General features: G+C 37.5%; 1 protein-coding gene across 1 annotated transcript in view; it reads left to right on the top strand.

The window, feature by feature from the left end:
• Positions 1-17,610, top strand: part of zgc:114200 (Gamma-secretase subunit Aph-1b-like) — a 56,650-nt gene extending 39,040 nt beyond the window's left edge. The window contains exons 5-7 of the mRNA XM_028804973.2: positions 7,365-7,492; positions 16,013-16,136; positions 16,982-17,610. Of these exons, the coding sequence (XP_028660806.1) occupies positions 7,365-7,492; positions 16,013-16,136; positions 16,982-17,019 (290 nt within the window). The 3' untranslated portion in view covers positions 17,020-17,610. The remainder of the gene's footprint in view (positions 1-7,364; positions 7,493-16,012; positions 16,137-16,981) is intronic.
• Positions 17,611-23,526: the final 5,916 nt, after the last annotated feature.

The following is a 23,526-nucleotide window of genomic DNA, read 5'->3' as shown; positions in this document are numbered from 1 at the left end:
CATTTCTTGACACAATTCTGCTGAATAATGTGTTGGCTGAAAATCCTCAGTCAGAGAGAGGATGTGCAGCATTGTTCATAATGCCACTCAGTTTTGTTTTATTCTCTCCTTCGCTACTACCTCCAGCAGGTCCAGCATGTGTCCAATAACTAAGCCTGCCTGTTTAATTTGTTTGTTAATTTTGTAGGCCTCTCTTGAAGTGATGTTACCGGCCTACCACACAACAGCCTAGTAAATCACACAGAATTGTAGAAGATGTGAAGGATGGTACTACCCACATTAAAGTAACACATTATCCTAAAAAAGGAACCTAATCTGCCCTTTCTTATATAGCTCCTTTGTGTTACAATGCGTTCTACCAATCTGTTATTCATGTGGACTCCCAACTACCTGTAGGAGTGCACCAACTCTACATCCACTTTCTGAATAGTGATGAGACATAGAGGCTGTTTGGTGTGGCGGAAGTCAATAACCAATTCCAGGTTTAGCTGATGTTAAGTTACAAACGATTCTTTCTGCACCAAGAAACAAAGTTCACAGGTGGCGCAGTGGTAGTGCTGCTGCTTTGCAGTAAGGAGACTGTGGAAGATTGTGGGTTCGCTTCCCGGTTCCTCCCTGTGTGGATAGCGCTTTGAGTACTGAGAAAAGCGCTATATAAAAGTAATGAATTATTATTATTATTATTATTATTCACCTGACTTGTGCAGTCTGTCTCACCTCCCTTATTGATAAACTCCATAAGTGCAAAATCATCTGAGGATTTCTACAAGTGACATGATGTGGTGTCATATTTATAGTCTGAGGTGTACAGAACAAAGAGAAAATGAGACAGAACTGTTCCTTGTGGTGCTCCAGTATTGGAGTTGTTTAGGGCTACATCAGCGTGCATCTGCAAAAGGAAAAATGTGTTAAAGTTTATTAACATGCTGAAAAGGAAAGAAGGTTAAAGACAATGTTTTTGCTATATAGCCTTCATCAATTGTGCAACTGAAAAGGAACATGGAGGTACCATATATAGGAAAGAGAATACGGGAACAAAGCCATGTCAGATGAAAGGAGAAAACATGAGAGAATAGGTGTGAAAATGCTGCCATGAGAGAAAATGAAGGGAGTACTGAAAAAGTTAGTCACTGAGATCTGGCTAATTTTTTTTTTTTGCTTTGTGATTAAACAATTCCATATATCGAGTTCTGATTTAGTTTTCCGAACCAGAAAAAAAAAACAGTAGGCTACTTGTGCATTCTTTAGTTTGTAAACAGCGCCATCTGTTGTTCATGATAGTTCACATAACTAAGAAGGCAGACTCAGTTATGGGATGAATGGTCAACCTGCTGGATGTGGTAGCTGTGGAAAGAAAGAATTAAGACAGAATTGCTGTCCATTATGAATTACGCAGCTCATCCTTTCTAAGACACATTATCATTGAATACTACTAGCCAACAAATTACTCAGCAGTATAAATAATACCTGGGCCATTATAATACTGCTCTGTATAACTGCTCTCATTAGACAATTCAGGATTTCTCCTTTTCAGTCATCAACAACTGACGTGTGTGTGTGTGTGTGTGTGTGAGTGAGTTGTTGTTTGTTTTATTTTTATGTTTCTTGAGCTTTTGTACAAGCTAAATTTCCTCATAGAACAAATAACCTTTCTGTGTATCAACACACATTCTCTAATAATGAATCAGATTAAAGTTCCCAATAGTTATATTTTTGGGAAGTGGGAAGAAACTGGAATTCCAAGGAAAAAAAAACTAATTGAGGGAGAACGTATGCATGCAGTATGCATGTATTATTTCTTTAAATTATTATTTAATTTCTAATTTCTTTATGTTTAGTGACAAATTCAACTTTATTATTAATTTCTGTAACTGTATTTCAGAATTATTTCCTGTACAGGTCCTAGGCCAAAGTATTATTTGCCTTTTCTCTGTGGTTTCTAAGTGTTGTGACTTTTATTGGTTTTAATGGCTTACAGTAGTCTCTCTTGTGGTCAATAAACTGAACTCTGTTTGCAATTGTGATCTTTTTTTAGAAAGCACAGTAGTGTGATGTTTAGCACAGAGATAGCAGCAGGTGCATTTCTGGTTTGAAAAAATAATATTTATCCCCTTAAGCATGCTTTAAATGTTTTAAATGTGTTCTGGGTGATATGACCAAAGGTAACATTAGGTTTCCAAAACACAAAGAGCTGCAACTCTGTGGTCGCTTCTCTCTCAGTCCTTGTCTTCACTTCACAGTTATTTTTTTTTCTTTTCCTTCATGTTAGCCTTCTGTTCTTTTCAAGTCTTCCGCCTTTCCTTGCTCTCCAGCTAATCACCTGGCAGGTAAAGAATACAGGCTATCACTGAGCCAGTCACAACAGAGATACCATTAAGATATGTTGTGCTCAGCATGTTAACCAGGCACTTCTCAAACAGTGATGCAATTTTTGTAAACTAAGATAAACTAAAGGTACACTGAAATTCAGCAGGGCTACAGTATAAATGAGCCCCAGACGCGTTCCTTGACACACTTCTGCTGAATAATTTGTTGGCTGAAAGTACTCAGTGTTAGTGTGACAGAGAAAGGATTTGGAGCATTGTTCATAATGACACTAATTGTATTAACAAATTGCAGATAACAGTAAACTAGTAATACATTACCAAGAATAATGCAGTTGGGAACAACAGATCATCTGAACTGATCATGTGCATAATGCAGTACAGAGAAAGTATGTGTATGCTTTTTGCAGATGTACTGCTTACATTTCACACATTTGGTGCGGGTCTAATTGTCATTTTGTTAGGGACAGATCTGGCACCTTGCATGTTTTCTGCCTGATAATGGAACCAAGGAGTGTGTTTGAGAGTCACCATTTGGATGTTTCCCAAAACAAGGCATAGCTGCTGATATTCAGAAAGCTGTCATCTTTTCACAATGCTATACTTCCTTAGAAGACTGGTATCCTTCAACATCTGCAATAAGATGCTGCAGATGTTCTATCAGACGGTTGTGGCGAGCACCCTCTTCTACGCCGTGGTGTGCTGGGAAGGCAGCATTAAGAAGAAGGACGCCTCATACCTGGACAAACTGGTGAGGAAGGCAGGCTCTATTGTAGGCACGGAGCTGGACAGTTTGACATTCGTGACAGAGCAACGGGCGCTCAAAAGGCTCCTATCAATTATGGAGAATCCACTGCATCCACTAAACAGTGTCATCTCCAGACAAAAGAGCAGCTTCAGCGACAGACTGCTCTCAATGTCCTGCTCCACTGACAGACTGAGGAGATCGTTCCTCCCCCAAACTATGCGACTCTTCAATTCCACCCCTTTTGGGTTAAACATTAACATTATACAAAGTTATTGTCTGTCTGTATACCTGCATTGTTATCAATCTTTAATTTAATATTGTTTTTTGTATCAGTATGCTGCTGCTGGAGTATGTGAATTTCCCCTTGGGATTAATAAAGTGTCTGTCTGTCTGTCTGTCTGTCTGTCTGTCTATCTATCGCATCACTAGGGTTTAACAAAGCTACTCCTGAAAGATTGTCTTTTGATTCAGTTTTGCACTGCTACAGTCCTTGCTCTTTTCATTTCATATAATAAAGACACTAATACCTGTATAAATAATGTTACAGAAAAGGACAGTCCTTCAGGGAAGAGGAATGCAGAAGAGGTTACACTCCTGTCCTTTATTTTCACTACGGCTATAAGGAGCTCTGTCTTAGATTCCATCTGTTGTCAGCTTCCTTCTCAGCAATACCTCACCCAGTATATACAGTATGAGTTGAAAAAACTGTCAGGTGTGATTTTGTGACCCTTTAATTTGTTGACCTCATCGAGAGGTTTACTTACCTTGGCAGTGACATTCATGTCTCTGGTGACTCTTCCTATGAAGTCAGTAGACGGATTGGGAGAGCATGGGGGGTCATGAGGTCGCTGGAAAGTGGTGTGTGGTGCTCCCGATATCTATCTATGCAAAAGGACGAAGGTCCAAGTCTTTAGAGTCCTGGTGCTTCCTGTCTTGCTATATGGTTGCGAGACATGGACGCTATCCAGTGACCTGTGACAAAGACTGGACTCCTTTGGTACTGTGTCTCTCCGGAAAATCCTTGGGTACCATTGGTTTGAATTGTAGAACCATTGTTGAACCATTGTAGAATGAGTGGTTGCTCATGGAGTCCCGAATGAGGCACATTACCTGCACTGTGAGGGAGCATCAGTTACGGCACTACGGCTGTGTGGCGCGTTTCCCAGAGGGTTATCCGGCTCGTATGATCCTCAGTGTTGGGGACCCGAGTGGCTGGACCAGATCAAGGAGACGCCCACATGACACCTGGCTGTGGCAAATAGAGGGTCATTTCCAGAGGGTGGGACTGGACCGCGTGTCTGCCTGGGGGGTTGCAAACCAGGATCCCGAGTTGTTTCGTTGTGTAGTGGGTGCGGCAACACACTGTACCAGTGCATGCTCCCCAACTTGACTCGACTTAATCCCAATGTTAAATTGAACGCAATCACATATCAATCACTTTAGCGCCAAGCAGTTTTCTCAGTGTAAACTTGCGTATTCTTTGCTTCCTGGGCTGATTAACAAATGCTGTCCAAATTTTTATGCCATTCTTTTTCTAGGTTGTATGTCATGTCCTGCCTGAAAGGACACCAGCCACAGAACTGAACCACAATGACATGGGATCCAGGGTTATATAGAAGACAGCAACTGGTCAACCCCATTTGTTTCAAACATTGCTTACTGTTGCAAGTTTTCTCATGTTTATGCCAACCGAATCTTGTTTGTCTGTCCTTAAAGTGTATGATTCTGGAAAAGAAATGTAAAATGTTTCCAATGATATTGAAGCTGGAAATATGGACCAAGCAGTGACAGCATTCCATAGGCTTGTTGCTCCTTCACCATTTAAGTTATACTCCCTGGCCAAAATCAGCAGCCATATGTCAGCTTGGAAGTGAGTCTGATCAAGATTGGTCATCTCAAGGATAATCTTCTCTATTGATGCTGGTATGAACAATTGAAATGAAATTTGATGTGTTGAACATGGTTAGGCTTTGGACCATTTTGATTACATTTACAGCAGTGAGCCTACCTTGATATGCATGAGGAGTAATGGACCAAAGTAGTTCCCCTTTTTTTGGACATTAAAGCTTCATCTCTTAATGGCTGAGATGTAACTGGAGTTTTATTTTTAAGAGGCTTATTGTCATACAATCAAAATCCAACTGGATATTGTATTTAGTTTCTGACAAATCCTTCTCTATGTCACTTTCACAATGAAAGAGCAGTGATGGCGCCTTAGAGACAGTATGTCTAGTGGTCATTTTGAATGTCTACAAAAAAATTGCTGTTTAAATATAATTTAATTTGTGAGAATCATCACAGTTCTCATGGAAAGAAAATAAGGATTTGCCAGGGCCGGCTTCGAGACGAGTTACAAGAATGTTTTTATTCTTAGGTTCAAGGGGATGGTTTTAGAAATTGTTAAATGCACAAGGAATTGACATTAGAGCCCCTCAAAAGAGAGATTAAAAGTCTTTGTAAATATTTTACATTATCTCAGTTCTAAACACCTTCATAGCTCTGGGATCAAGATGTGTATTTAGGTCTGTATATGAGGGCTTTGAAAAAATATTATTATGCTTTCTTATTTTATCTAACAAAAAAGGAAAAGTCATCCTGGATCACTTTAAAAAAAAATTTTTTAATTTTTATTTTTATATATGACAATCGTTGAAACGGGTCAAACTGATCCCATATATAATCAGAGGGTGTAGACTGAAGGGGGTGCTTTGAGTAGGCCAAATCAATAAAAAGCCTAAACATCAAGTAAAGCTTAAACAAAAAAGGGATTTTATTTGGGTCAGATCAGGTTGCACAAATAAAGGGTAAACATAAAAGAAAGCTTACAATCTAGCCTCAGATCGTGTCGTGACCATTAACTGTACCTTTGTCTTTGTTCTTAATCTCCTCATCCTCCACTCAAACCCTGGCCAGATGAGCACTAACCTATTCTTCACAGCCAATTCCAAAGCTCTCCTGACTGTGCAACTGCAAATGGATCTTTTATAAAGGAGACCTCAATATCTCATCCAGGGTCATGTCCAGTTATCCTCCAAGCGTTTCCAAGCCTTCCTTGAATTCTCTGGGGGCATGCAGCTGTTTTCTTAAATCGTCAAATTCCATTACTTGTGGCCTTAGCATAGCAGAATCTTTCTGCTATATTCAAGGTCTAGGAGGACATCTTACATTCCTTAAGCCACCTTGACCTACCATCTGTGACAGTGGTCTGTCTCATCTCCCTGGGTGGCTCCTTGACTTATGGATGAGACAGTGGTCCATCCAACTCCCAGGCAGCTCTGTGGCCTGCCATCCTGAAGTGGTCTACCCCAACTCCTGGATGGAAGAAAACCCTTGCAGTGCCTTCCCACATTCTGTAGCCCTTGACAAGGGTTTTAAGACACAGTTGAGTGTTCATGGTAAGGTTAAATATGGTAACTTCACTATGAGTTGTTTGTCCTCCCAATTTGTAGGCTGAAAGAGTAATGAAAATACATTTTATGTCATTATTCACAATTACAGGGCATTTGCATCCAAGTGTCTCCCCCTTTCTTTGAAATTTCAACTTTTATATGTTAGTGATACATATAAATACTGTATAATTTAGTAGATTATCTCGGAGTAATAATTGATGTTTGATCTATCTTTAAAACATATATAGTTCTCAAATGTCATTAATATGCTTTAGGCAAGAAAAATAAAGTTTTTTTTCTGTCTTTATGCAGTTGTTTGTATTTGTAGCTTGAAGATCATTTCATTTGTGCTTCCCTTTGAGAATAAAAGCTGATAAAAAATATTTCATATATTTAAAAATGTTAATATAGGGCTGCATTAGCATGTGTGTCTCCAGTTTCAACAAAAAAAAAAGTAAGTTGGAAATACATTTCTGCTTTTGAATTTTCAAATTGACTGTTCTGGAGAGGAAGATTCAGACAAGAAATAGATTGACAGATTATTTGGTCGCTTTGTCCACAGTTAATACAACGACGTTACAAATTTGAAGGATGGTGTAGGATTAACAGTGTGCTTCATGGTTGGATAGAAAAAGGGTTCAGTGACTAATAACAGCGTTTACCAGCAGAGATAAGCACATGGTTATTGAAATACCACTTTTTTCTTTATTTAGATCTGATTAGATCACCAAAGTGACTGGATGTTATAGTCCTTCATTTTTGTGTATTTACTGAAAGTCAACTGTTGAATTTTAGAATTTTTGTTCTCACTGGCCACAGTGTTTTATTTTGAAATATGTCTTTTGACATTGTCATTTGCTGCTTGGTATATCTCATCTCAGTGTCTGTTTTCCCCTTCCACAGCTTTTATGACGATGGCTATTACCCTGCTACACACATTTTGGGGAGTTCTGTTCTTTGACGGGTGTGAGAAGAGGAAATGGTGGATGATTGCAGTTGTAGTTTGCCTTCACTTGCTGGTATCTGGACTGGTAAGTCTGTTCAAATATGATCTGATTTTAGATGTGGCTAATTGTTCCACAACTGAAATGACTTGATTCCTTTTTAGATGCTTGATCTTGTTTAATCTATCATCAGAAATGTTGATTTGCTATGGCTTGGTTTTGCTAATGCTTGTTATTTCTTGCTTTAAACAGTAAACTATACATTTTAATATTTTATCTTTAGCACAAAATGTATAGGGTTTTCCTGTGTAACTAGCAAATATTTATACTTCAACAACAGACAGCCCTTTGGCCCCCAAAATTCATGGATTGCTCCAAAGTTTTCTGCTTTGTGAAGCCTCTGGGGAGGAGTTTGGATGGTGTGGCCGGTTTGCTCCTTGAAGTCGTATGAGCCAGTTCAAGCAGTTGTAGGACTTTGATCTTAGTTTAAGAGGCCTCAGACGATAACTCAAAGACCAATCACAATGAAGGAGATCCATTTAAAATGCTCCTTGTTTTATTTGCCTTTATATTGGCACTAAAGACTTAGACATTTTATTACATTTGCACATCCTTGAGTAATTTTATGTCAATTTCTGCCTTACATTCCATGCTGCCAGATAGGCTCCAGCCCACATGCTAAACAACCTCTTATTACTCAGCCTCTCAACCTTTTCTGTGCTTGTTTAAAAAGGAAATCCATAATTATTAATTAGCTCTATTTAATTTGCATGCCTGTTTAGCAATCTAATTAGACACAGCTACATTATTTTGTAAAATGTTTTCATTTTTTATTAAAAATCCTCAGTGCTACTTGTTGAATAATTGAAACTAAATATAAAGTGTAAGATCAAACTATTTTTATTCTGTGTATTTTTTCTTGTCATATAGTTTTTTTTTTTTATTTTATTTTTATATTGTAATGATTCCTGTTACCCCCAAGACTTGCTCAAAGGTTTATAGTAGTTATTTTTAAAATATATCTTGTGGCTGCCATTGAAATCAGGATATACATCATAGTATGAAATAATAGTGCCAAAAGGATTAACACAGTGCAAAAGTAAGTGTTTTTTTAATAATCCGATTTTAAGTGGTAATATCAACAGCCAGTTTTATTCTTTCTAATCCAGTTTGCCCTTAAAGCTAATCTTACTTGATAGGTGTAATTGCCACTATACTGTATGTGTTTTCACACTGATTCATACCTTATGGTTGAATTGTGTTATTTTGCCTTACATGTTTTTGTGTTATTATTATTATTATTTTTATTTTGCCTTCTTACCTGTCTTGCCAGTGCTTTATTGTTTTTATGTAAACCTGACAGCACATTCACCTGCTCCTTTTAACCAACACTTTAAACTCAATTATATTAAAAATTTGCATGTTGACTATTTCTTGTTGTCATCAATGACTGACTAAAAAATGTTGGATCAGGACAAAGATGTAATTTTCAATAATTTCACTGCAGTTTCTTGTGTTGACACTCAGCATGGGGTAGCTCATGGAGTTCAGTAGTGGAAGCTACTTGCTTTGGAAATGTCCAGAACTGGCCACAGTTCATATTATATCTGAGAGCAGTACATGGAAGAAAAGTTGATTTGTAACAATATTTTTTATATTCAAGTTTGAACTGTATATTGGACTTTGGATCTTCTTTCACATTCAGCCATATATTTGATGACTTACGTATTTGTGTAAAGTGTGTGCTTCATCTAGTACCAGATCATTAATTTAAATGTCAGCGAGCATTCATAGTTTTAACGTGTATATCTTAGATAAATGCCCATCTCTAACTGGTTGTTTCTAACAAACATTCCCTTACAGAGTTCAGTGGAGAGAATCTACAGCTTGTCTAGTCGAGAGGTTAGGTTAGGTTAGGTTTCTTTATTTAGTCATGTTTACACAGGAAAACATGAAAAACATGAGGTATGATGTAAAAAACATGCCATCTTATTTTAAAGCCTACTGTTTCTGATTAAAATGCTTTACTACCAATTGGTCACCTCAGTGCACCTTATAAAGACAGCAGTTATAAAAACAAACCGTACTAAATCCAGCCTATTTCCCTTCAGAAAACAACATTAAAAACGAATGTGTAAATTGCTTCAAGGACCCGTTCAGAAATTAAGAGATAAAAATGAGAAGGAAAAACAGTACATCAAACCAAACAATACGCATCATTGTGAAGTTCATAGGGTTTCTGCCATCACGTCATACATCAAACTAAACAATACGGATCGTTTCTGTGAAATACACTATTAACATTTACGTTGTGTTCGGGTCTATGGGAACCATTTAACATGTCGACAAAATTAAAATCATCAAGATGTGTTAATTGAAAACAGTTTTTTGTTTACATTCATGAAACGAAGTATACAATATAATTATAATGTTTACACCACGTTAGAGTGTAGTAAAACGTTAATAATAAAAGTGATTACGTTTTTTAAAATGTACTATGCATGTTTGTTCTAAACCAATTTAGAATGAACATTTAAGCCAATCTAATATTTTTAAACATGTATGTGAAGAAAACGGCAATACATATTCTGCACTGAATTATGCTATACAGTACACCCCCAAAATTCATGGGGGTTACGTTCCTAGAGCACCTGCGAATTATGAAAAACCACGAATTTTGGATGTGGTTAAAAAAAATGTCTATTTTTATAGTTTAAACCCTAAATACTCCCCCAAAACACTTTAATTTAATTTCAAACTCAGCTTAATACATTACCTAAAAAATGTGAATGTAAAGGTAAACCTGTATACTGTACTGCAATGTCTCCTGCAGTGCTAGAATGTAAAATACCGATGTTACCGAAAATACCACTTTAACCCTTAAACTCCCACATACTTGGGGGTTAATGCATCCTTGGACACCAAATACTTTTTTGCTGCACTTTAAGTAAACGTCACAATTCACAAAGAAAAAGTTAAATTTTAATAGAACGTATTTTTTTTCCATGCAAAGAGCATCACAATTACTGCAACACTGTTAATTTTACACACTGGTGATGAACTTTAAAAACTACTGGAACAATATGTACAAGGTGCAACTGATGCCATGGAAGATATCATCGAGCTAACTGCGCTTGAACTGGCTGCACGCAAACACACAGAGGTAAACGCTGACGCTGGCAGGCAAGTCTAGTGCAGCGGCTCAATCCCAGAGACAGTGAGGCTACAGTGTATCATGCTTGGGTCTCAGAATTGCACAGAAACACAGGAGATTGTAGAGACAGGAACTTTATTCAAACACTTCAAACAAACACATATGTCTCTTTCAGAAGTAAAATGAGCTCAGTATGCAGTTAGTTATCGATATAACAATAGACAAACATCATAGGGGAGCACAACTCCCAACAGGAGCTGAGGATGTCTGGGGGAGGAGAGAGAAACAAAGCAATCAGCCAAAAAGGACAGGTGCTGTTCAGGCTTTTAAGTCAGCTCCTGCGTGCTCACAAATGGTACTGGGAAACAACTATAGCTGGTTGTGGCGGTTTAAGGGTTAAGAGGAACAAAACAGAAAACACAAGAACACTCAGCTGGAGATGCATCACAGTCAATCAGCAGCAAGGAGAAATGAATAACGCTGTAGCTTTCCGGTGCCACTAAGATTCACTCTGTCTAAGACGACGATTTATTTATTTTTATGGTGGAGATTCCAGGGACGCACCCAGCCTTGACCCGACCCACACGCACTCACAAACAGAGACAAAAACAAAGCAGTCTGTTAATCAAACAGAAAATAAAGAATGTAATGAAAACAAATGAAGTAAATGAAAACAATGATACCACCCCTGTTCCCCTTACAGTGATTACACATTAAATACAACAAAGCACAAACAAAACACACACAGTATATCATGAAAAACGGCAACGGATGAAATGTAATGATGAAAATAGATAGTCCAGAGATCCGCACGTTGAATGGGAATATAAAGATAGTCCTACCACTAGTAACTGAAATGGTGAAGACGGGTTCAGGGGCGCTTCTTTCTTTGCAGGATGGCCATGAATCCACTTACAGTCCTTGTGTACACATGCAGACGCCAAACACGAAACAATCCAGGACAAAGCGAATAAGTACAGGTAACCTAACAGAAGGCAGGCAGAGAGACAGGAACTTGAAACACAAATTACAAAAACTTTTTTTTTGCTGTATTTATCTTTATTTAGTGAAGATATTATTTGTAGCCAATGTTATATAGGTCCAGTTGTTCTTTCTGAGTTTTGGGCATAGGAAGGGTGCTATTTAAATAAATTGTGTTCTTATTAGTATTTTTTTTTTTTTTTTTTGTTTTGATGGCCCATCGTTTATGATAAAAAAGTGACAAAAACAAGAGCAGTTTTATATAAGGCAAGTAATAATTCAGTGTAGAATATGTATTGCCGTTTTCTTCACATATATTTTTAAAAATATTAGACTGGCTTAAATGTTTATTCTAAATTGGTTTAGAACAATATTGCACACATGCATAGTACATTTTAAAAAACGTAATCACTTTTATTATTAACATTTTACTAAACTCTAACGTGGTGCAAACATTGTAATTATAATGTATATTTTGTTTCATGAATGTAAACAAAAAACTATTTCAATTAACACAGATCTTGATGATTTTAATTTTGTCAACGTGTTAAATGGTTCCATACCCCACAGACCAGAGCACAATGTAAATGTTAATAGTGTATTTCACAGAAACGATCTGTATTTAGTTTGATGTATGACACAACGTGATGGCAGAAACCCTATGAACTTCACAATGATGCATATTATTTTGTCTGATGTACTGTTTTTCCTTCTCATTTTTATCGCTTAATTTCTGAACGGGTCCTTGACCCGACGTTACTTTCCGGGCTTTGCCAAAACCTTCCAAAAGTAATTTTACAAAGTCAGTCCTGAAACAACGGAGACGTCACTTCCGGGTCTACAACTGCGGTGACGTACAGTGGGGCAAAAAAGTATTTAGTCAGCCACCAATTGTGCAAGTTCTCCCATAATAATTTTCACCATAGGTATACCTCAACTATGAGAGACAAAATGAGAAAAAAAATCCAGAAAATCACATTGTCTGATTTTAAAGAATTTATTTGCAAATTATGGTGGAAAAAAAGTATTTGGTCAATAACAAAAGTTTATTTCAATACCTTGTTATAAACCCTTTGTTGGCAATGACAGAGGTCAAACGTTTTCTGTAAGTCTTCACAAGGTTTTCACACACTGTTGCTGGTATTTTGGCCCATTCCTCAATGCAGATCTCCTCTAGAGCAGTGATGTTTTGGGGCTGTCGCTGGGCAACACGGACTTTCAACTCCCTCCAAAGATTTTCTATGGGGTTGAGATCTGGACTCTGGCTAGGCCACTCCAGGACCTTGAAATGCTTCTTATGAAGTCACTCCTTCATTACCTGGGCGGTGTGTTTGGGATCATTGTCATGCTGAAAGACCCAACCACCTTTCATCTTCAATGCCCTTGCTGATGGAAGGAGGTTTTCACTCAAAATCTGACGATACATGGCCCCATTCATTCTTTCCTTTACATGGATCAGTCGTCCTGGTCCCTTTGCAGATAAACAGCCCCAAAGCATGATGTTTCCACCCCCATGCTTTACAGTAGGTATGGTGTTCTTTGGATGCAACTCAGCATTCTTTCTCCTCCAAACACGACGAGTAGAGTTTTTTTTCATCTGACCATATGACATTCTCCCAATCCTCTTCTGGATCATCCAAATGCTCTCTAGCAAACTTCAGACGGGCCTGCACATGTACTGGCTTAAGAAGGGGGACACGTCTGGCACTGCAGGATTTGAGTCCCTGGCGGCGTAGTGTGTTACTGATGGTAGCCTTTGTTACTTTGGTCCCAGCTCTCTGCAGGTCATTCACTAGGTCCCCCCGTGTGGTTCTGGGATTTTTGCTCACTGTTCTTGTGATCATTTTGACCCCACGGGGTGAGATCTTGCGTGGAGCCCCAGATCGAGGGAGATTATCAGTGGTCTTGTATGTCTTCCATTTTCTAATAATTGCTCCCACAGTTGATTTCTTCACACCAAGCTGCTTACCTATTGCAGATTCAGTCTTCCCAGCCTGGTGCAGGTCTACAATTTTGTTTCTGGTGTCCTCTGACAGCTCTTTGGTCTTGGCCATAGTGGAGTTTGGAGTGTGACTGTTTGAGGTTGTTGACAGGTGTCTTTTATATTGATAACGAGTTCAAACAGGTGCCATTAATACAGGTAACGAGTGGAGGACAGAGGAGCCTCTTACAGAAGAAGTTACAGGTCTGGGAGAGCCAGAAATCTTGCTTGTTTGTAGGTGACCAAATACTTATTTTCCACCATAAATTGCAAATAAATTCTTTAAAAATCAGATAATGTGATTTTCTGGATTTTTTCTCATTTTCTCTCTCATAGTTGAGGTATACCTATGATGAAAATTACAGGCTTCTCTCATCTTTTTAAGTGGGAGAACTTGCACAATTGGTGGCTGACTAAATACTTTTTTGCCCCACTGTATGTAGCTGTGGCTCTGCAAGTGGATATTATTGACTGATTTGGATGAGGTCAAGAAATTAAAGCATGGTTGCTGTTACAGCGAAAAAGGGCAACAATAGCAAGCAAAATGAGTAAATGCTTGCTATGAACCGGGATTTGCTGCATAATATACTGTATTAATCATACGGTTACACAAAACTGTGTGTGGAAATATGCTATTTGTCAGTCAAATGTGTAATGACTTGACTCTGCAGTACAGCACTTACCTGTTCATTTATTTTTTAAATTGCATGTTCAAATACAAGTTTGTGTTCAATTAATTTATTATAATTTTCAGTGAAGGCCAATCGCAGATCTATAACATGACCTCTGAAAAGAAGGCCAGTTCACTGTTTATAGTGTCATCATTAACTTGTATGTTAAACTATTTGGAAAAATACATAAATATTCAGCTCAAGATTACGGTATCTCATAATGGGAAATTCAATTGGTTATACACTTTACAATTAAAAAAATGGACATGTGTGATCTCAGTTTTTCATAATCGTCTATACTAGATGTTTATAGGAATATGTAATCCCTTTGTTTACAGAATTATAAGAAGTCAATGACATCTGCTGTTAAACTCCTCGTGCCTGATATATTATGTTTATTAGAATAAATGAGGCTTATTAATTATTAATGAGCTAAATGCAGAAGGGATCACAGCCCCACACACTGTGTTTAGGAGAAGGAGTTTGGTATGGGCCCAACAGAAGTATCCATATTACTAACCGAGAATAAACCGGATATGGACGCAGGGACACGGCGATGGGACCATGAGACGTACTGCGCAGGCGCGCGTCTCATAAACCGCAAGCGAAGTCGTATCCACCGCGAACGATGGAGTCACGGCCGAAGAACGAAAGAGCTCAACTAACGTGAATGAGAAATGAATCAACAACGCGCCCATAGCTACCACTAACGACACAACCACACAAAAAAGGGGATTCTGCACTGCACCCCAGAGTCAAACGAGAGAGGCTACGGAGGCCCCACAGGTCCTCAAAGATAGTATGAAAGGCGCAGGCGTCACCGCCATATTGTGAGTGGCACTGCTGCGGAGTGAAGGCGCAGGCGTCACCGCCATATTGTGAATGGCACTACTGCGGAGTGAAGTTAGGAATAATGTGCTGCTTGGGATTGTACAAACCACTGAACGCTTTACACCAAATTCAAACACAATACAGCTCAACGATACAAACACGAGCTCACCTGGATAAGATCAATGAATGCAGGCGCCTACAACGCACGTCTGAAACTGTGGAAGCAAAGCAGGCACGGGTTCAAAACAAAAGACCACAACTGACGGAGATAAATAATCTCTTTCAAATCTATTTCGGGTTACCCAAGACCAGGGGTTGGCGAGCGAAGCGAGCAGGGGGCTGAGCCCCCTAGTTAGAGTTATAATTAAAATGATTTATAGCTTTCTATAGATATTAATATATGTGTATCTGCCTTTTTTGGTTTGTTTACCTGTCAAATACAATTATAATATATTTATATGGTAATTATGAAATAAAAAATTTATTTATGGCACCACATTTATACCTTTTATGGATTGTTAAATAAAAACATTATCTTCTATGGAGGCGTAGATGTATAAAGTTTATTTTGAGTTGCTTTGGGAGATCACTAGCCCTGCAGGAAGTGACCAATGAATTCCTTTCTGGCATGGCATGTGCTGGGAAATTGAGCGTCTGAGAATGAATCAAAGTCCTTTTGTAGCTCACCACATTACTGACAAGTTCATACAGTAAAGTTCTTTTCTTGTGTATATACAATAAAAATGTAGGAATACTAAATGTTATTTTAATATAATTTTTTTCATGAACCACAGAGTTTATAAATTATAGGGATTGTTTTTTTTTTTTTTTTAATGAAACATATGATCTTGCCGGTATGTTTTAATTTTGAAACTGTTTGCCCAAATATATTGAAGCTTCAGATTATTTCCTACTTAAATAAAGGGCTTGCTATTCAAAATAACTTTTATTTATCACTGATTGATTGTTTCATATTTTATTTTCTCCAGACATTTCTTAATCCGGTGTACGAAGGCAGTCTACCTCCAGCTTATATAATAACGGTCGCAATGGGGGTCTGGGCTTTCCTTTCTTCTGGTGGATCTCTGGAAAGCATAAGGAATTCTTTTACATGTAAGTTTTTCTTCTCAATGTTACATTCTTTCAGAAATCCTTTTTATGGCTTCAGACTTTTATGGTGGAGCAAAACACTGTGTTCTTACAATGGTATCAAGATAAATTTGTATTTTCTTTTATAAGAAATATTTTTCTTTGTTGGATGCTGAGTGGTGAGTGCATGGCGTTTCCAGACTTGAACTCATTAAGATAATTAAAATGGTGTTGCAGTAAAGATGTCAATGTAGTGCAGACAATTACAGAAGTAAATGTTTTCTACAAATGCTTTCTTATCATTTAACAACATACTCATTGTCATTATTTTTATTGAAAGAATTGATTTAACAGTTTCAAGATTTATTTTCATCAAGTTAAAAATATTATTGTGATGTTAATATCAATATACTGTAGGTTTTGGAGGTCATTATTGTCACGTGTGCAGAATACGGCAAAATGTGCTAATGAACATGCAACCTGTCAGCTCTGTCCAGCACAATGATTAAATGGCGCCTTTGCTTTTCGTATATATACAGTACATTTATTACATATAGGGCCTATCTACAGTATCTCTCTATCTATCTGTTATATAGTGCTTTTCACATCTACATACAGTGTCTAAAGAAAAGCATTTATTTTTGTAATCTGTATTATTTATTTTCTCCAAATGTAGCACATAAAGACTAGTTGCAAAGCTAATATGACAATGAATTAAAGTTTAACACTGCTTTAAAATGTGTTTGGTGACGTTCAATATTAACATATTTTAGTAGAAATGTTTAACATGTAATATAAGGATAGGCCTATGACTTTTTCTCATGTTCTGACCATTTTCTTTTCCCTGTGTTTTCTTGTGTTTCTTTCAGGTAGCAAAAGTAGCGTGAATTCTCAGGTTGGATCTTAATGCAGAAATAGTTGATATTTGTGAAAATATTCTTGCTCAAACTCAGGCATTGTTAAATTATCTTGAATGTGAGTGAATACAATCCAGCAAAATTGCAACATTGGAAGAAGCAGCCTTCTGGTTAAAGCAATCTGCTCTGGTCCTCACAGACTTGTGTTGGAGAAATGGCCTGAAGAGCTTGATTTCACTACAGAGTATAAATATGGACCACTTTTGCTTTTTCTGTTCATAGGCATAAACTGGATTATGCATATTTAACAATATGAAAGAGTGGGTCCAACGTCATGTTGAAAACAAAGGAATATCCATTCAGTTCTCAGTGTCTCCAGCTGAACATAATGATTAGAAACTGGTAATCAGGTACAGACTTCTTTAAACTCGAGTTTTTCAGTCTGTGATAACAGATTGGTTAACCTTATAACTCAAGTTTCCAGTTTTTTGACTGATACTATATTTGTAAAACTTCCATGATCACATTTTTTATGTCCCACACTCGTATTGTAGCAGAATTATAAATGGAGGCGTCCATATTCAGAGTGGTGATATTTGAAGGTCAGAATACTAAGAGAGTACAATAATTTCAGATGTTCATCCAGTGTCTGAGAAGATGTGCTGTGATGTGTTGAGTTTGCCAGCTGTGTGTTATCTTAAGTAACTTTCATCAGATTAAGTAAGAAAAATAATTGACAAAAAGTATTGAAAATCAAGGAGTTTGAATTGTTTAAAAGATTAGGCCTTTTTCAACATTGTAAGTTTAAAAGTTTGCATTGTTCACTTTTTAAATTGTAATTCTTTCTAAAAAAAGATCATATTCAAAATATGATGCGTATTTATTCATTTCAACACATTGAGATTAATCTTTTTAGAAATTGAACTCACTAATGCTGGAATTGTTTATAATTTTGTTATTGTTTGTTTTTATCAAGACAAATTTGTAATGGGACCAGCAAAGCCAGGCAGTATTGAGGCATACAAAATGTTAATGTTGCTCGGATGTTCATAAAATGTTAATGTTGCTGGGATGTTCATCTTCTGTTTTTTTTTTAATTACTCTGTTCAATTTTACTGATTAATTTTAGAATTTCAGAAATTCAGTATTTAGTTTAAAAAGTAAAAGCATATTCTTTCACAGCGCTCTGTGCCTGCACTCAGTGAAGAGTGCTATACAAAATTGAGTTGCAATTCCCAGTTTTTGCAGGTTTTATAAACTAATAAATGAGGGAATTAAACTATGAAATTAAGTTAAACAATTAAACTAAGTGTTAGATATGCATCTGGTTTAAAAGAGAAATCGATTTTCGAGATCCCATGATTTCCCTTATTCCACATTCGCTAAATTAATCTTCAGTAAGTTCTACTCAAACACCTTTATGCAAAAACAGAAATCCCTGATTGTTTTATAAGCATTTTTTTCTTTCCTTTCATTTAACTATATTATATCTTGTTTAGCCCAAAAAATTATAAAAGTCTTTCTACAAAATCATAAGACAAATAAAAAATATGCTTTACTCCAAATCAGGTTCACTCGAAGTGTCCATAAAGTTCCATCTCCATCCATCCATTTTCCAACCCGCTGAATCCGAACACAGGGTCACGGGGGTCTGCTGGAGCCAATCCCAGCCAACACAGGGCACAAGGCAGGAACCAATCCCGGGCAGGGTGCCAACCCACCGCAGGACACACACAAACACACCCACACACCAAGCACACACTAGGGACAATTTAGAATCGCCAATCCACCTAACCTGCATGTCTTTGGACTGTGGGAGGAAACCGGAGCGCCCGGAGGAAACCCACGCAGACATGGGGAGAACATGCAAACTCCACGCAGGGAGGACCCGGGAATCGAACCCAGGTCTCCCAACTGCGAGGCAGCAGCGCTACCCACTGCGCCACTGTGCCGCCCAAGTTCCATCTCCTGCCAGAAATTGAATTCTGGATTTTGAAAGCTTTCAGCCGATTCATGAAGCAATCACTCGGCGACTGAACTAAAGATAGCTGTCTGCAGACTTGTAAATTGTGTGAACGGTGCTGACACTGCACCGTTACAGGCTCACAATGTGAACAAGTTACACAAATGTTGATCTTGTGACTTTTTAAAATGTAAACATCAATTTAACAAGGAAAATAACAACAAGTAAAATGGTTTGTTGCACACAATGGCACCATACTGTAATTAAATACCACTTTAGAGCAGGAATTATAAAGAAATTCTCACCAAAACCAAAGACACTTATTTTGTCATTTAAAGTTGTCTATGCTTGCACTGAGAAACCTAAAGGTATTATTAAAAGAAACACTTACATTAAGAGTTCTGAGCAAACAATGGATTCCATCATAGGCGAGTGCTTATGAATTTCACTGACAGTTCCAGAATGTGCATCAGATACAAATCATATAGATTATATTAAAAAGACACAAACTCAAATTTGTTTTGCACCAGGTAGTCAGAATCTCCAGTATATCAACAATTTATCTCACGGGCACAACAGAGTCTTCTGTTTTATGTTGTGCTTAAAGAAATGAAGATGTGTCTGTGTGCAGCTCACTGTTTGACAGTGCCAGTGATTCAAAGGCTGCAGCACACAGGACAGTATACTACAGTATGCACAATTGTTTATTGCTTACAAGAACATGTTAGTAAAGATTTATGCTTAAAGATTAGTTAATTCTTGAAAGTCCATTCATGGCAATGGTGACACAAGCAAACTCTTAAAACCTCCAGTCATATAAAAGAAACTCCTGCCTAAGTGAAAATATTTTAAGAGTGAATAACTACAATACAAACAGCTCCTTATCCAACTTTAGTAATAAATAAAGCAGATATTCTCCATTTTCCAATTACATCTTTTAAAGCGGCTGTGAAATATCATCCACGTACAGACAGTGCGTAATATTCTGGTGCCCAGTGGGATCAAACCTGCAGACCTCATGTCACCTTCATGCTATGCACCAAATGCAAAATGCCGACAGGTATGATCCTCGAGAGCAGTGCTTCCCAAACTCGGTCCTGGGGACCCCCTCTGGCTACAGGTTTTTGTTCCAACCAGAGTCACAGTCTTTATATAGAATACGCTACCGTGGCTGTTCGTTTGTCTGTCCAGGATTGTAAATCACCTGTAGCTCGCAAACCATCTGAACTATTGACCTGAAATTTGGTACACATGTACTACATGACCTCTACTATCCGCTTTTGGGTGATGATTGACCTCCAAGGTTATTCCTCTTTTTATTTTTATTTTATTTTATTGTAGAATCAACTCTCGGCAGCTGGGCGGCCGTGTGGCACATGTGTACAGGCGCCATTCTCAGCCCTACCACCTTCGCCGTCACTTCCCCTACCTCTTCATATCTTAAATCATTCTTGAGGCAGATTGAAGACTTAAGTGCCAGCTTAAGTAAAAGAATTTAAGAAAACGTATTAAGTAATTGCAACACAAACACTGACTTAATCAGTTTTAACGTGAAAAGATGTAGACGAAAGAAGAGAAGAAGCGGGGCGCTAGGGTGGAGAAAAGAAGAGCTGCTCAGGAAGCAACAAGCGCATCAACCTCTGAGGAAACGAATGGTAAACGTACAGAGAAAGAGGTTGAAGACTATGAACGCTCAAGTCAAGTGTATTCACTGCACGTTATTGTGCGGTATGCTGGTACTGGTCATTGATAATAATCGATAACAACTGATCTCATTTAATTAGCTGGTCTTTTTTACTCTTCTCTTATTCTGCATTCAGATAAACACAACAGTATGGTTTTTACATTTATAAGAGCACAGCAGACCCTCGGGGTGATGAAAGCAGCAACGACTTCAGGTTCAGACTCACTCATTAGTAAATCATCACTTAAACAACCAGAACACCTGGAACAGCAGAATGAAAATTAGGTTGAAAATTCTGTTAATGACTTAAAAAATACATATTCCCCATATACCTGCTTATTGCATTTTAATAAAAACCTACCAAACTAAGTTTATAATTTCCACATTGACTCCAAAACACAGAAATCGGGAAATAAGGACTGACTTAATCAGGCTAAGAGTCTAATGGAAAATGGAAGTTGGTTGGAACAAAAACCTGCAGCCACAGGGGGTCCCAGGATCGAGTTTGGGAAGCACAGCTCTAGAGAAATCATTGTAAGTGCCTTGCACCTGCTGATATTTTCTTCCTAAAAAGTATAATTTATTAACTGTAAACAATTACAAGTATACTGATTCAAAAGTGTAGGATTTTATTTTTGTGCTTGAAGTGCCCATATAGTTCTGCATAATACAGAATAAGAACCTCTCACAGTTGAAGCAGATGTTCCTAATGTCATTTTCTGAATGCACTCGAGAAAGGCAGACCTACTGCATAACCCCAACTTCATGAGTATAAACTTTATCTGATATGAAAAGTGATTTGTGTCCGCTTCATAAGCCGTCTTACCGATTATTAAACAATGCTGACATTTCAAAACAAATGGATCACATTTGGTCCCACAGATCACTAACATGCATTTATTACAGTTGCAGATTTCTCCTTCCGCTTTGGTCGACTCCATGACTTTCAGATAAATACAATTAAGAATCACAATAAGATATTTTCTGCTATTGATTTGCATAGATTTATTTGCACTTTTTGCTTCAATGGATTTTTAAGGATCAGGACAATTATTTTTTTACAGTTCGTTTTCATTTTTTAACTTGTTTATTAAAATATTGACTTTTCTCAAAAGCAGTTAAAAATGGATTAATTAAAAAAGGTTAAGTTTATTTACTTTACTATTTACAGTAGTTTACTTATTTATTTAAATTTATTTACTTAAATGTATTATTCTGATGGCTTATATGAGAGGGCTGCAGGATGACCTAAGAGAGTCCAATATATGTAATCACTCGATTGTGGAGATGTCTGCTCTTTAAATCCAGCAATACTGAAGAATGTTTTATGCTTGTAAAGTAAGTTGTACTTTACATTATTTATAAATTCTACTTTACATTATTTATAGATTGTATTTTACACTATTAGAGAGTTCTACTTTACATTATTACTAGAGCAGAAAATGGTCAACTCTACTCCTGATCTAGTAATTGACACCAAGAAACACCTCAATAAGTTACGTTCATTTATTTATCTGACCTGTTTGTCCAAATTATTTATGTGTTTTTGTGAATATCTGGAGGTGAAGTAACTTTCGTAGGTTACCCTGTAGCCCTGTTCATTCATATAAGCCATCCAAAGAATTTCCTGGTAAATTCCAGCACTAAGACCGCGTGTCAACAAAGGCAGCTTAACAGTTCCAGCAAAGTCAACCTGGCAGTTTCCCAAGTGATGACCAAGTCTAATGAGTGACAAGTGACAGCTCGACGGTTTCCAGGTAAAACACACAAAACGTTACTGCATTCTGATGTGAATCCTTGTGTGAAAACTTAGAAGTCAATGAACAGCTCAGGTGTTTTGTGGAAGTTAGTTTATTTTCTTAGGTTAAAGCTAATTTAAAAAGTGTTGAGAAATTGAACAAATTTTAAAATAAGGCAGTAACTCCATCCAACTCAAGAATACAATTACTGAGTCAAATTACCATTATGGCACTTGTGTGGTCAAAGACCCAGGAGAAGTGAAAATGCAGTATTGAGCTTTCTCAGTGTTTTACTGTTTTTAGATTTCCATCTAGTTTTGCTTGTGTTCAGTAAGTCTTTGTGATATGAACACATTGTGCAAAAACTAAGTAAATAAACAACAGAGTCAAAGTATTATCTGATGAGAAGAACTACTGCGACTTCAGGAACTCTCTGGATCGCAGATCCCTTCCTATACCGAGACCTTCATGTTTGAGTGCTATTAGCCTAGGAAATTATAGCAGGACAAGCAAATTTATGGAATCATTAATTTGAAACTCTCCTAGATCACATGTGTACAGGGGGTGAATAATTAATGGTGGCTAATCTGTCCAGATCTTGGGTTTTAGTTTTGACTGGAGTAACTTTCATACATTTTGTTTCTTAATACATTTCAAAGTACTGGAGCTCTGGCTGACTGGCCATGATGCTGAAGGACCTGCATGGTCAAGGTAGCAATAATTAGGGCAGCAGATCACTTCTCGCAGAGCTATGTGGATAATTTGGTTTATTAAAAAAAAAACGGATCTACTGTAAAAACTTAATTTAGCAATGGCTACTGGAGCCACTTTGGTGAATTTAAGACAATGGCGTACAGTTCTCATTCTTGCCACATGGTGCTGCTGTTTCTGTACATATCACTGATGTTGAACTGAGCTTAAGTGACCTACTGAAAATACAGTCAATGTTACGTAATACTTCAAAAACAAAATACAACATTAGTAAAGCTGGTCCTGAAAACAGACTGGAGAGTCATGCAGTTGCTGAGAGACAGAAGTAGCAGCGGCCATTAAATACTCACTGAAAAATCAAAAGTCTGCGTGGACTTTCTGTACAATAGAAGGCATGGTGACCAGAATACTCAGTGGGCTTTCACACGACACTTTAGTCCATTAGAAGAAAGAGACCGAG

Source organism: Erpetoichthys calabaricus, chromosome 7 (assembly GCF_900747795.2).
Source record: "Erpetoichthys calabaricus chromosome 7, fErpCal1.3, whole genome shotgun sequence".
Lineage (NCBI taxonomy): Eukaryota > Metazoa > Chordata > Cladistia > Polypteriformes > Polypteridae > Erpetoichthys > Erpetoichthys calabaricus.
The sequence above is the reverse complement of the archived record's forward strand: the minus strand, read 5'-3'. Positions and strand labels throughout refer to the sequence as shown.